This window comes from Asterias amurensis, chromosome 1 (assembly GCF_032118995.1).
Source record: "Asterias amurensis chromosome 1, ASM3211899v1".
NCBI classification, from domain to species: Eukaryota; Metazoa; Echinodermata; class Asteroidea; order Forcipulatida; family Asteriidae; genus Asterias; species Asterias amurensis.
In genome coordinates this window covers 7974990-7988948 of record NC_092648.1, presented here as the reverse complement: position 1 = coordinate 7988948, position 13959 = coordinate 7974990, and the positions used below count along the sequence as shown (strand labels likewise).

At 37.4% G+C, this 13959-nt stretch overlaps 1 protein-coding gene across 2 annotated transcripts in view; it reads right to left on the bottom strand.

Annotated features, from left to right (window-relative positions):
* The window catches only part of LOC139944585 (poly(A) polymerase beta-like), a 161176-nt gene that overhangs the window by 95427 nt on the left and 51790 nt on the right, over window positions 1–13959 (bottom strand). For both annotated transcript variants that reach the window (XM_071941640.1, XM_071941647.1), the window contains 2 exons: window positions 9932–10041; window positions 1016–1069 (listed from right to left, as the gene is read on the bottom strand). In XM_071941640.1, coding sequence (XP_071797741.1) covers window positions 1016–1069; window positions 9932–10041 — 164 coding nt within the window. The remainder of the gene's footprint in view (window positions 1–1015; window positions 1070–9931; window positions 10042–13959) is intronic.

The window sequence follows — 13959 nt, the reverse complement described above, 5'->3', positions numbered from 1 at the left end:
TATGTCTCCTCCAAGTCTCAGCAGCAAAAAATAAATGAGCAGGAGAAGTTTTTTACCAGGATGGCACCACAGCTATGGAACATTCTTCCTGCAGACTTAAAGCCATTATACACTTTCGGTACAGGAAAAAACAAAAAAGAAGTTCACAGATTTACAAATAATTTCCAATGTTTACAGAAGGCAATGGTGAAAGACTTCTCTTGAAATATTGTTCCATGAAATGCTTTACTTTTTGAGAAAACATTAAAACAATATCAATTCTCCGTAGCGAGAATTACGGATTTATTTTAAACACATGTCATGACACGGCGAAACGTGCGGAAACAACATTTTCTGACGACTCGGATGAGCGATTGAGCCTAAATTTTGTTATACACAAAGACTGGGCTTGGACAATACTGTTTACCAAAAATGTATAATGGCTTTAACAATTCTGAACTTCGTGGCTGTTTTAAATCACATCTTAAAAAATTTCTTTTTAATGCTGAATATAACTAGACTTTTTCAATTGTTTTCAATGTACATTGATTCACGCAGTTGTAACTTCTGTACTTTTCTAAAGTTTTGCTTGGTTTAATTTGTTTAAACTTCTTATCCTTTTAGCATTATATGTACAGCGCCTTTGAGCAATTTATTGGGTATACATGGTATAGGCCTTCATATGGTGCTTTATAAATGCTGTACATGTAGTTATTATCAGTACTACAAATGAATTTCAAATAGAAACCAAATTCTGCTTCTAATCGACTGCTTCTATTACACCAATATGCTTATGTTGTATGTTGCTGTCATTTAAGCCTTTGCGAAAGAGTTTATATTCGGGGCAAGTTAACATTTCTTACATTTATACCATAGGTCATTTTGGCTGGTAAGAAGTTGCACAATAGTTGTACTATCTCAGAATTATACAGTTATTAGTATTGTTTGGTTTTACTAAAAAGTTCATTTGCAATATTATAAGGTAATTTGACAATAAATAGCTCAAGTGCTACACACAATCTATAAACAAACTCACCTCAATTTCATCGAAAACCATTTTGATTACAGGAACAAAAGCTTCTTCTACAGCCTAAAAAAAACAAAAAAAAATAATCAAATTAAAAAAATTACTAAACAAGTTTAAACGGAAATGTACAAATACACTGTTGCATTTTGAATGTAAAAATAGTATTTTTTTGTACTTCATTATTTTATGATGTCATCCCCTGTGCGTGTACCATCTTGATACTAAGGTTCAACTGTCTGATGAGTTTCAACGATCCATTCAGTTTCATGTTTGATTTATGCTGCAAAGAAAAGTGTGCAGCACTGCAGAAGTTCAACTTAACAGGGAAAACATTTGAGAAATGTTTGGATGGTTAATACGGAATGTAACACTGACAGTGACAGCCATAAAGAATGCATTTGTAAGAGGTACATGCGCACTTAACTTACTAGAATGTGTAGACACTTGCTTTATATCAACATGGGTTAATGCACACATGAGCTTTCACGGGAACAAAACGAGCCCCTCAAAGAACTCCAACCTACATGTGATGAAATTCTTACCGAAGCCTTAAAAACTCTACTTGTAAGGTGACTTCATGTGAAATGATCTAATTTTTTAATGTAACATCTCCAAAATTGAATAAATGCAAGGTTTTTAGCTTATGACATCATTATGAAGTGACTACAGTAAACACTTCTGTCTACCAACATACAAATTAAAACTTGATCAAACAGGTAGTTCGGAGAACAACTTTTAAAAAAGTGCACCTTTAATTGTAATACCATAAGACACATGATCACGCCATCAAACTACACTTGACTCTGGATAATACACATTCCGCCGATCTAGCACAATTTCTTACGGGTACAACCATGAGTAAAATCTCTTTTGAAGGAGTGGTGGCTCTGAAAAGAGCCGGTTTGGTCTCGAACAGTATATTCTGCACGTCTTCAGGAGAATGCTGGACTACTGGTGGTAGTGGAGCTTATGTACATGTATGGAGTCTATTGTTTTTGGCTCATTTTGGCTAAAACCATAACTAAAAAAGGACTCGGTTTAGCAACTCCTATCTCAGCGGGGCATTTGTGTTGTCAACACACCATTCTTGTTTAGTTATAGTTTTAGCCAAAATGAGCTTAATATTTGAGGGGGTCCAAAAACAATAGGCTTCTAAGGAATCCCATGACCAATCCACAAACCAAGTTTTGAGTTGATACCCCAAGTCCTTCTTGAGATATCGCTCGGACAACATTTCTTTTGTTTTAGCCATAACAAGCTTAATATTTATCTGAGGGGGTCCAAAATCAACAGGCTTCTAGGGGATTCCATGAACAATCCACAAACCAAGTTTGGAGTTGATACGCCAAGTCCTTCTTGAGATATTGCTCGGAAAACATTTCTTTTGTTTTAGCTATAACAAGCTTAATATTTATCTGAGGGGGTCCAAAATCAAGAGGCTTCTAGGGGATCCCATGACCAATCCACAAACCAAGTTTGAAGTTGATACGTAAAGTCCTTTTTGAGATATCGCTCGGACAACATTTCTTTTGTTTCAGCCATAACAAGCTCAATATTTATCTGAGGGGGTCCAAAACCAATAGGGTTTAAGAGGATCCCATGACCAATCCACAAACCAAGTTTGGAGTCGATACGCCAAGTAATTCTTGAGATACATGTATCGCTCGGACAAGGATGATGTCCACACACACACACACACACACGGAAGGACAAGGCAAACACTATATGCCCCTTCGGCTGGCTTCGCCGGCGGGGTATAAAAACGGGGTGAAAAAGAGGTGTTCGGGCAGAATACTCGAACCTTAAAAGTACGAACAAAAATAAGAGAGTAGCATCAGGAGGTAAGAGCTTCCGAGCTCAATATAGACAACCAACTCACATGGAAGCACACTTTACAATGCCTGAGATATTCCTCTCCCAACTGGCATTGGTGGAGATACAAAGTCCCACATAAAAGGCAAAATCTGCTACCTCAGGCAAATACAAAGTCAATGCACCCATATGAATAGATGGAAATGTATCATCTCTAGAATGAGAAAGAGACAGAAGTTTAGTTTTCTTTGCATTGAAGGTTACTAGCAAATCATTCCTCCACTTAAGCACATTCACTAAGTCGTTATTTAGTGCAGGCCTATAAGTGGACCCTTAAAAAAAAGAGCTGAAACACTACATGATGTAAGAATGATCACGTAACGTCAAGTGATCGGCGTCAAGCATTTACATTGGTCGGATTAGGAAACCCCATTAGTCTAATAACTAAGGCTTATCACACATTAGTGTAGTTTTCAATATTGTTGCCAAGGTTATATAAGGCTTGCTAAGCCTTTTTTCAGGCATTGCAAGCTTATCTATACTATTACAAGCGTAACCCGCGCCATCTTGGATTGAAAATTAGAAGGTCCAGTGGCATGGCATCCTTGTGGAAATCAATACGGATAAGTGTGTGGAATTCAATACGTTTGTGTGGTTTCATACGTCGGGTTGCAAGTCTACAAAACCCTGACCCAAACCCCCTCTTACAAGTCATCTGATTGGAGGAAGTTTGGGCAGCGACCGTGTGTCAACCACTGGTCGATGCTGTTACCAGACTTCCTAGAAATCTTTCTGACAGGCGACTCATTGGACAGTGTTTCGTAGATGGTTCTCCGGATTGGTTCACTCATTGCCCCTTGCCCGCCCACCCGCCATTTGATCAGCCCTTTTTGGTCGGGTTACTTTCATGTTGTACTAAGCATGGTTCTCCGGATTGGTTCATTCATTGCTGCGCAGGGTCGAAAGGGTCGAAGAGGCTGGGTGCCAGGACAAAACCGAAACCAATCTCACAAATTTGCATTGAATGAATGAAGTAACTCACAGATTGATGATTCATAGGCGACCATGTGTCAACCCCTAGTCGATGTTGTTATCAGACTTCATAGAAATCCTTCTGACAGGCGACTCATTTGTTGAAAAGATTAAATGGAGAATATTTCTAAAAAAGCATTCACTTCCAAACGGCATGAGAATTATCATGATGGACAAGGATGGGATCAAACGGAAGCTTTATAATTTGGAAACATTGGGTAGGGCCTAAGCTTGGGCGATATCATGATATTATCGAATATCGCGATATTAATTTGGAAACGATTTCGATATCGGATGGATTTGGTTTTAATCGAAATATCGATATATCGCGATATCGATTAAATATCGCGATGTATTTGCTAGCTGAGACATCTTGCACCCCATAGGTTTGGAGTAAAACAAGAATAGGTCATTAGAACACCTCTCTTATGCTATGACTGTCTCTTCTACAACTTTCACTTGGAGTTTGAAGACTGATGAATCAGGGGTTTTCCTTAACTTTTTTTTTCAATCACCCGCCGGGCGAGTCAACCGAAATTCTCGATCGCCCGCAGGTTTTTTCACTAGCCCACATGTAATTATACACAAAATTTTCAAAACGAAAAAAAAAAAAAAAAAAAAAAAAAAACACGAAAGTGAAGCCCTTAAAATTGCTTTTTTTGAGGATTTTATATCTTAAACTATCCCTTTTCCATCAACAACAACTTTAATGACTTCGTGGTTAGGGGGTCGGTTGATTTGAACATGTTTTGAACTCCGTTTGCAACAAAATCTTCATGAATCAACGATCAGTCAACAACGCACATCGAGAAATAATTAATGAATTGCCCCGTAACACCCTCTGTTGGCAAAAGTTGTCCATGTTATTGGTTGTCCAAGGCTGTACATTGTGCACAGTCTGCAGTCATTATGCACAACGTTCGGCAATTCTTTACTCCGTTCATGAACATGTACTGCATTGAAGTCTAGTCAAGAACATAATGAATATGGAATTTGTTAACAGCCATCAACGGCCAATCACAGCGTGCAGAGATTTGGTCAGAATGGACTTTGGACGACTGTGTGCGTTGTGTATGTGCTATGCATACTGCATGGATGTACCACCAGTGGGCGACCATGTACTATGAGGATACTCTGCACCATGTGGTTTGTGCATCGTGTTTTCAATTGATTGTATGTGTTTTCTGATACGAACGACAGCAATTCCGGTCCCGATCACGACAAAATTAAATCTAGCCAGTTTCTAGAATTGTCAAACTTACTAATTTAAAAGCTTTAGTAGAAGTTTTTTGTGGGATTTTGCCACTGAACCCTCATTTATATGTGAAAAGGAATAATTATTTGACTCGGCCGGCGGGCTAGTGAGAAATGGTTTTCAGTCGCCCGCCGCTATTTTAACTCGCATTTTGCAATCGGGCGACCGCTAATTTTGAACCCTGAGATGTCAAATTAAATTAATCGCCATTATATCGAATATCGCGATATATTGTTGGCAATTTATCTTGAATAGAATAAATCGATATCGCCCAAGCTTAGTAGGGCCGGCTATAGGTTGGAAGGTGTCTAAGGGAACTTTACAATTAATAACATTTTGGGGGTGGGGGGGGGGGGGCCTTACACAAAGAGCCTGACCTCTGCTTACATTCTGGTCAGTGTATTGTGAGTGGTGTGTTGTCTGGTTTTGAGACAGGCCACCTGTTGCTTGGTGAAGGAGGTCGCGTGGGACCACTTTGGGTTGAAAGTGGGTGGCGACCTCGGACTTACAAAAATCTCCATACAGAAATTGCATTATTGATGAAAAACGTATCGTGCTGTTTTTTAACTATGGACACTATCTTTTGCCAGTAATCTCAAATGAGTACATAAATACCGTTTTAGAATAGGGTCTGTTCATGAAGGTAAAGTGTTGCAGTTTCAGAGTTTACCCCATCACGGAAGTTTGTGAAACTTATCATACACGTACGTCAAAGTTGTTAAGTTTCTTTTTGAAGAAGTCCATTCACAAAAATGGTTAGAGCAGTGTGTCGGTCAGGTCTCGGAATGTACATTTTGCCAAATCCATTTTGTAGCCTAATTTAGCAATCGGCCCGTCGGGTTGGTTACTGGAGATAATATTAACAAAAGAGACCTCATGCGGCTGAATGGGGTACATTTTTAGGAGTTTGTCTATTGACCCAAACTGTTGGACGTAAGAAACCCTAAAAATAACTTGACATACTTACTGAAAGTGAAATAAATTAGAGAAAATTATGGAGCGAGGACAACTTTTTGTTTTTATTTAGTTTCTACGATATAGGGTTCCAGAGATATGGGTTTTATAGAGGTTTGTTCCTATAGAGCAGCGTTAACATGAACGGTCAGAAATTGTTACGAAACTCGCTTTACTTATAGTGCGGTAGCAACGCTATGTATCGTGGGACGTTAAAATGTCATTTTTGGACGATGTTTTTTTAAAAGGAAATGCAAGCATTATGAATGTATATTGAGTGTGGGGGGAAAGTTTTGGTAGTGTAGTACAAAAGAAACTTTAGTTATTGCTGGCTAACGGTCAGTTTCACCTATCAACGCTGATTTGAAAAACGCATAGGCCCAAAGTATTAAACCCCTATAAGGCTCACAGGGAGCCTTGTAGTTTCTAGAAGTATGCATAAGGCACGTCGTCTAACCCAAAACGAGGCGGGCGCAGCCAATGCAACTAGTGGCGGACGTGCACTAAAGCTTCATTTTGTGTTAGAATTATGACGCCATGCATAAATAATAAGAGAGGTGTATAACACCCTTACCCACATTACATTTCAAAATATTTGTGTAAATGATTATCATCTAGCGGGGTGCCGCGCGAAGCGCGGCGTCCCACTAGTAATGTAACAAATATTTAAAAATATTTAAAAAAAATTACAAAATGAAAAAACGGATATAAAAAAATCGCCCTGGTCAATAAAAAAAAAAGCGGATATCCGCTTTTAAAGGCACTATTGGTGGACACTATTGGTAATTACTCCACATAATTATTAGCATAAAACCTTTGTTGGTTACGAGTAATGGGGAGAGGTTGAGGGTATAAAACATTGTGAGAAACGGCGCCCTCTGAAGTGCCATAGTTTTCGAGAAAGACGTAATTTTCCACAAATTTGATGTTGAGACCTCAGATTTTGAACTCGAGGTCACGAAATCAACCATCTGAATGACACAACTTCATGTGGCAAGGGTGGGTTTTTTCTTTCATAATATTATCTTGAAGTTTGATGTACGATTGAGCTCAAATTTTCACAGGTTTGTTATTTTATGCATATGTTGAGGTACACCAACTATGAAAATGGTTTTCAATGGAAAAAGTATTATTTACACATTGGGGATTTATGATCCAAAAAGGTCAAAAAATGTGGGGGGTTTGGTTTTTTCTTTTCCGTTTTGAAAATTGCACGTGAAGGCCGTCAGATGGTCATATCACCCGCTTTCTAATTCCAAAATTCCTACACTCTGTGTGCGGCATGCGGATCATCCCTTCGAGGTTATTGGCACAGCGCACAAAGTAAAATGTATAACAAATTGTACGCTTTGATTTAGTTTTTAAAATAAGGTTGTTTCGACATTATTATTAAGAAAAGGTCTTTCTCAAGGCATCTTCTTTGAAATATGGACCATTTTACAACCTCAAATGTCATTTTTCAAAAAATTATTTTTGACCTTTTCAGATATTTCAAATAATTGTATACATATTAAGGTTTATTAAAATGTTCATAAGGATAGATCAGTTAATTTTAATTGTGTTGTGATCATTTTAAAAGTGAAGAGTCTGCAGCAGTGAAACCTGTGGTTATATATATCTAATTCAAAACTAGCTGAAGTAAATCACAAGGAACATTCATTGTTTACTATAATGAGGTCCAACAGATGTACTTTCAAATAAAATCAGTAAAACATCAACAAAACACCAAACACAGAAAATATAAGCCTGACAGAGGAGGGCATAAGGTTGACAGAGAAACAAAGTAAATATTGTCTGTAATTATTTTTTTTCTGGCACAAGACTACTGTAATTTCGCTGATTATTGCAGCCTCTCATACCTAATATCTATCAAAAATAAAAACTTTGTCAAGCGTCCACTTTTTTTTTTTTTGGTAAAAATTGTCAGTTTCGAACGTAATTTTTTACAGATTTTAAGTGACGATCGCCAAAAAATGATAGACTTGCATGACGTTCCAGAAAATGGACGGACTTAATTGCAAAATGACGTTCCAGACTTTATTACCTTCGCACAATCCACATCAATCGTACCTGAATGGAAGTTGATTTAGTTTCCAAAAACTAGCATTCTGAAGAAAGTATTTCCATTGTAAATCATCTGAAAGACGTTTTGGTTTTTCGTCTGGAGCTGTCCGATGGATTGTCGAACGGCAGTAAATGCCGACGTCAAATTGTTATCATTTAAATACCTCAATTATCTAACAGGTTGTTGAGGTCTGTCAAAAATGATGATGTCAGGGACTCAAAATCTTCTACCTTGATTTATTTGAAAGGCCTGGGCTGTCAAAATTGTGTAAAATAACTTGCTACATGTAGGTACCTCTTAGTTTATTTCAATGTATAAATAAACAAAATAGTAGCTTTCACTTATGAAAATATCAGGGTCCAAATTTCAGACTTATAAATGGTCCACATAATAAAGAAGATGCCTCAAGCATTTGTTGCTTTCAAGTCCGATGAAATGAGGGAGTATCACGCTGTTTTGTACACGGCTAATAGGTGCGTGACGCAGACGCAATTGCGCCTCTGCTTATTGCACAACCATATGGCGTTTGCCAACCAACAGGGTCTGTACGCATGCGTGAATGTTATTAGCATATTTCATGGGAAGGGTCCATTAGAGAATGCTACCGGGCTGTAATTTTGTGTTGAAAAATCAACATATTGGCCTAATAATAGCATTCATAATACACAAGTAAAATTACATATTTTTAAATAAACCCTGTTTTTTAAAGCCATTGGACCCTTTCGGTAAAAAATTTTTAAAAAAGTTCACAGATTTACAAATAACTTACAGGGTTTACAGAAGGCAATGGTGAAAGACTTCTCTTGAAATATTAGTCCATGAAATGCTTTACTTTTGAGAAAAAAGCAAAACAATATAAATTCTCGTAACAAGAATTACGGATTTATGTTAAACACATGTCATGACACGGCGAAACGCGCAGAAACAAGGGTGGGTTTTTCCGTTGTTTTCTCCCGACTCCGATGACCGATTGAGCCTAAATTTTCACATGTTTGTTATTTGATATAGAAGTTGTGGTACAAAGTGTGGGCCTTGGACAACACTGTTTACAATGGCTTTAAATTCAGAGATTCGGAATGAGAAATACATTTTGTTTTGGTCACTAAATACACACTGGGTTGTCATCACATCTAGAATTTTCAAAGACATTGAGGAGCACAGTTTTCTAAAGAACATTTGGCGTGTAGGGAAAGAAATTCCTGATAAGGGAAAATGTTTCCTAATCACGATGGTTTTCTCGATTTAGAAGTTGACACTATGTTGAAAAATGTTTCCTGACCAGGAAACATCTGTAGTGTTTACTGATTTTGGAGACAATGTGAATTTTATATTGGCTACTTGAATATAGCTTTGTCCACTTCCCACTCCTTTATTTCCTCCCCTAATAGTTAAAGACACAGGACACTAAGCTTGGGCGATATCACGATATTATCGAATATTGCGATTTGGTTTTAAAGTTGCGAGATAATAATGAAAGAAAATACACCTTTGACACACAAAGTTGTGTGCTTTCAGATGCTTGATTTCAAGACCTCAAATTCTAATTTTGAGGTCTCAAAATCAAATTCGTGGAAAATTACTTCTTTCTCGATAAACTATGGTACTTCAGAGGGAGCCGTTTTTCACAATGTTTTACACAATCAACAGTATCCCATTACTTGTTTCCAAGTAAGGATTTATGCCAACAATTATTTTGAGTAATTACCAATAGTGTCCACTGCCTTTAAACCATGGATCAGATGAGTTTATGCACCACTTAAATAAAAATAAATTGGAAAATACTATATCATTAACAACCACAACTTACTCTAAGATCCTTGACTTCGGGCATGCCTCTTAAGATTTCTTGGAACGATGTGAAAAAGTCTGTGCGCTCTACATGCCTTGGTGCTACACATAACGTATCTATATCAGCCCCTATGAAACAAAACGAAAACACAAAGTTCAGTAATCAAAGCTGCTTGACATTGTGTCTTTTCGGAACATTAAGAAAATTTATTCTTTTTCAAAAAGAAAAAGGATTAATTTATTGAAAACAGATTTATTCTTGTTACATGTACAAAAATGTTTTAGGCAAATCTCATTTAAAGTATTATATAGTGCTGCTTGTCTTAAACATATTGAATAATAACTTCCGAGTGTGGTCGAACATTCCAATACTTCAAAACAGTTGTACTGAAGGAAAGGGTTAAAATGCAACCTCGTTCCCCGTGGTGTACAATCTCGCTGCGCCATTTACTTTCTTTAGCAGAATGCTTTGCTTGATAGTGCCCCTGGAAGTGTGACTTTAAAATCTGTCGTGCGGTTGATCCATTCTGTGCTACAGACCACGCATAATTTGCTGTCAAAAGATGCATTAGTCATATATACAATGTAGAGCAAATGGCCCCCTTTTATTCTGTTGCAATCTTGTGATAAACTTTGTTTGTAGTTTAGGGTGACCACATAAAAACATGATTCATTTGAATTGTATTCAACATTTTTACATGTGCAAACTAAGCGCAGAACAAGCACCTCACTAGCTTTGAAAAGTCTTTTGCAGGCCCTGTTGTTAAAACAACAGGGCCTGCAAAGCAGTCACTGCACAGTGATTTTCAGTGTTTCCCTCAATTTGCTCAAATTTAGTTGATGGGGTAATCGTTGCTCAACAAGCTAAAACTTCAAATTTCGGCTCCATCCGATAAACGGTTTTCGAGCTACAGCATGCATTTTCTGGTTGATTTTGGTTAAAATATGCCCGACTACCGATATTCAAATGACCATAAATCGGTAACCATTGGGTCAAATTGGTTGAAATTGGTGTCTTTGGAAAGGTAATTGCATAGCTTTCCAAATCTGCCTTTACTTTTTTTGTAGGAACATGTTTAGGTTTAATAACCTTTTGACCTACACTTTGACCTTGGATTTGACCGTGTGGATCACGTGATCTGAAGATGAACTTCAGTGAAAATTTACCCCCATATGTTTTTTCCACAACACCAACAATTTTGAAACATAATACTTTCGGTCTGCTTTCAAGCTCCACTCAAAGCTACCATACTTGCCTATTCCTATGCAAAGTACATGTACATTACATACATGTACATGTTCATTTGTATGTATCTCATGATTTTGCTTGGGGACCATAGCCTTGCTTGATATACATACATGTACGATACATATGGACATGTAATGTACATGAAAGAGCATGCCGTAGCGCGAAAACCGTTAATTGGATGGAGCTGAAATTTGAAATTTCAGCTTGTTGAGCCAGGATTACCCCGTAAACCAAATTTGAAATGGGTAAGGTTTAACCCATTGGGTGATTTGACACGGAATAACCCATGGGTGTCATTTTTTATTCCAACATGAATATGTCAGCTCAAGGCACCTCTTTATGCAGGTCCTTAAATTTCACCCTTTGGACTATTTCTAGAGTTCCTTGTTTCATAGAACAGTTGCAATCATGCCATGCAAACTCTTACATTCTATGCCAACTCAATCTTGTCTGAATGCAGCATGAGCAACACCCCACGATTACAGCGTCTGCAAAAAAGGTCTGCTCACATCATTTTTCAGGTTGCGAAACATCGTTCATTTGCAACATTGCTTATGGCTTCCCAGGCCTGTGAGTGGGTCATGACAAACAAAAAAACGGAAAATTGTTGTCCGGGGCCATCAGGAAACTCGTCCGGATTTTGGGCCAGAACTACGAACGTTAAAAGGCTAATTAGTGATCATTCGTTTTACACATTCAAAGCACCGTCGCACGTCCATATCTTGCCAATGCCCAATCACAAGCTCAATACTGAAGGCTCCACCCTACTCGGACCGTTGTCTTTGTCAAACGCTATACATATTCATGTTATTCAATAGAGCAGGAGAGCTGGAGGCATGTGTAAGCCCCATGAAAATTCTCTTATTGTCTGCTCCTTGTAAAGCATGCAGGTAGCGGCCAATCACTCACAAGGTAGTGTTAGCATTCATTACTAAGCAAGCAGGGTGTGTAAAAAACATGCAACAATAACCTATACAGTATAATACCACTACTTGTGAGCTCAATCCAACATGTGCAAGTCCCTTTGGTTGTGCAGTTGGATTCTTACAATGTAAGTGTGCTCAACTTGTAAAGAGAAAGTCTGCTGTTCACATTCAAATAAGATTACGTTCATCTGTATTGTATTCAGGACTGCTGTTCACATTCAAATAAGATAACGTTCATCTGTAATGATATTCAGGACTGCTGTTCACATTCAAATAAGATAACGTTCATCTGTAATGATATTCAGGACTGCTGTTCACATTCAAATAAGATTACGTTCGTCTGTAATGATATTCAGGACTGCTGTTCACATTCAAATAAGATTAGTTGGTCACTTACAAAATTATATTCCTTTTTTCTTCTCTTTTTAAACCCTACATTGTGTGATCACTACGGGATTTTGGAGATTCAATCCAACATCTGAGTGATATGAGTATGGTGTTTTTGTGTTTGCACATAATAACAGTAAGTAAGCACACTGGAGTATCAGCTTTTACAGTTATAAATAAATCCTTATGTTATTCGGCCACAGTGACACCCAACATGCTTCACCCAGCCCCTTCTTAACATACATTTCTTTGCAAAATAGTTTAAGAGGGTACTTAAAAATAATTACAAAATGTTCCCCTTTTCCCTTTGGTTAAATTTGGCTGGGCACTAGTTGACAACAGCAATTCTTAGTAAATCTTTCCTTAATAATGAATGCTAACACTACACTGTCTTGTGAGTGATTGTCCGCTACCTGCATGCTTTACAAGGAGCAGACAATAAGAGAAATTTCCTGGGGCTTACACATGCCTCCAGCTCTCCTGCTCTATTGAATAACATGAATATGTATAGCGTTTAACAAAGACAACGGTCCGAGTAGGGTGGAGCCTTCAGTATCGAGCTTGTGATTGGGCATTGGCAAGATCTGGACGTGCGACGGTGCTTTGAATGTGTAAAACAAATGATCACTATTAAAACCTGCAGCGTAGACAAAACATTCACAGAAAAATAGGGCACAATTCTTAAATGTAACAATGTGTTGTGCATCCTCATTTTTCAAGATATTTTTCAATTTATTTCAATTCAATTCATTTGTTGCTCATTTGATTTATCTTTCGTTATTATGTCTTGCGGAACATGCGGAACATGTATGACTGGTTTTGTGCATAATCTTATATTTTTGCATAGGATATTATGAATCTGCTGATCGAGCAAAAGCCTACAGTTTGTAAATTGAGCTCTGTTTATGGCAGCTCAAGCTACATAATAGAGATGTTGCTTGGACAACATTTTCTTTGGGTTTTTGTCCCAAATCTAAACGTCACATAAAATTTGTGCCAAGAAGTTCTTGACTTACAGTGTATCACAAAAAAAATGAAAAAAATTTGCATATCAATTTTGTGTGTGAAATAGTTATCCAAAATCTGTCGCTAAGTTGCGATGGATTGTAAAAATTATCGATCAGTTTCAGCGTCTGCGATTATCAAAACACGTTTGTTTTTTAATCCAAATATCACAATACATAAGGCATCTTCTTTGAAATATGGACCATTTTACAACCTAAAATGTCATTTTATTTTTGACCTTTTCAGATATTTCAAATAATTGTATACATATTAAGGTTTATTAAAATGTTCATACATGTAGAAGGATAGAGCAGTTAATTTTAATTGTGTTTTGATCATTTTAAAAGTGTAGAGTCTGCAGCAGTGAAACCTGTGGATATTTGTGACCCAGCATGAGTAAATGAGACACTTTGAGGTGAAAATGACAATTGAGATTTTGATTTCATCATGTAAAGCTTAGTCACAGGATTAAAATGACAC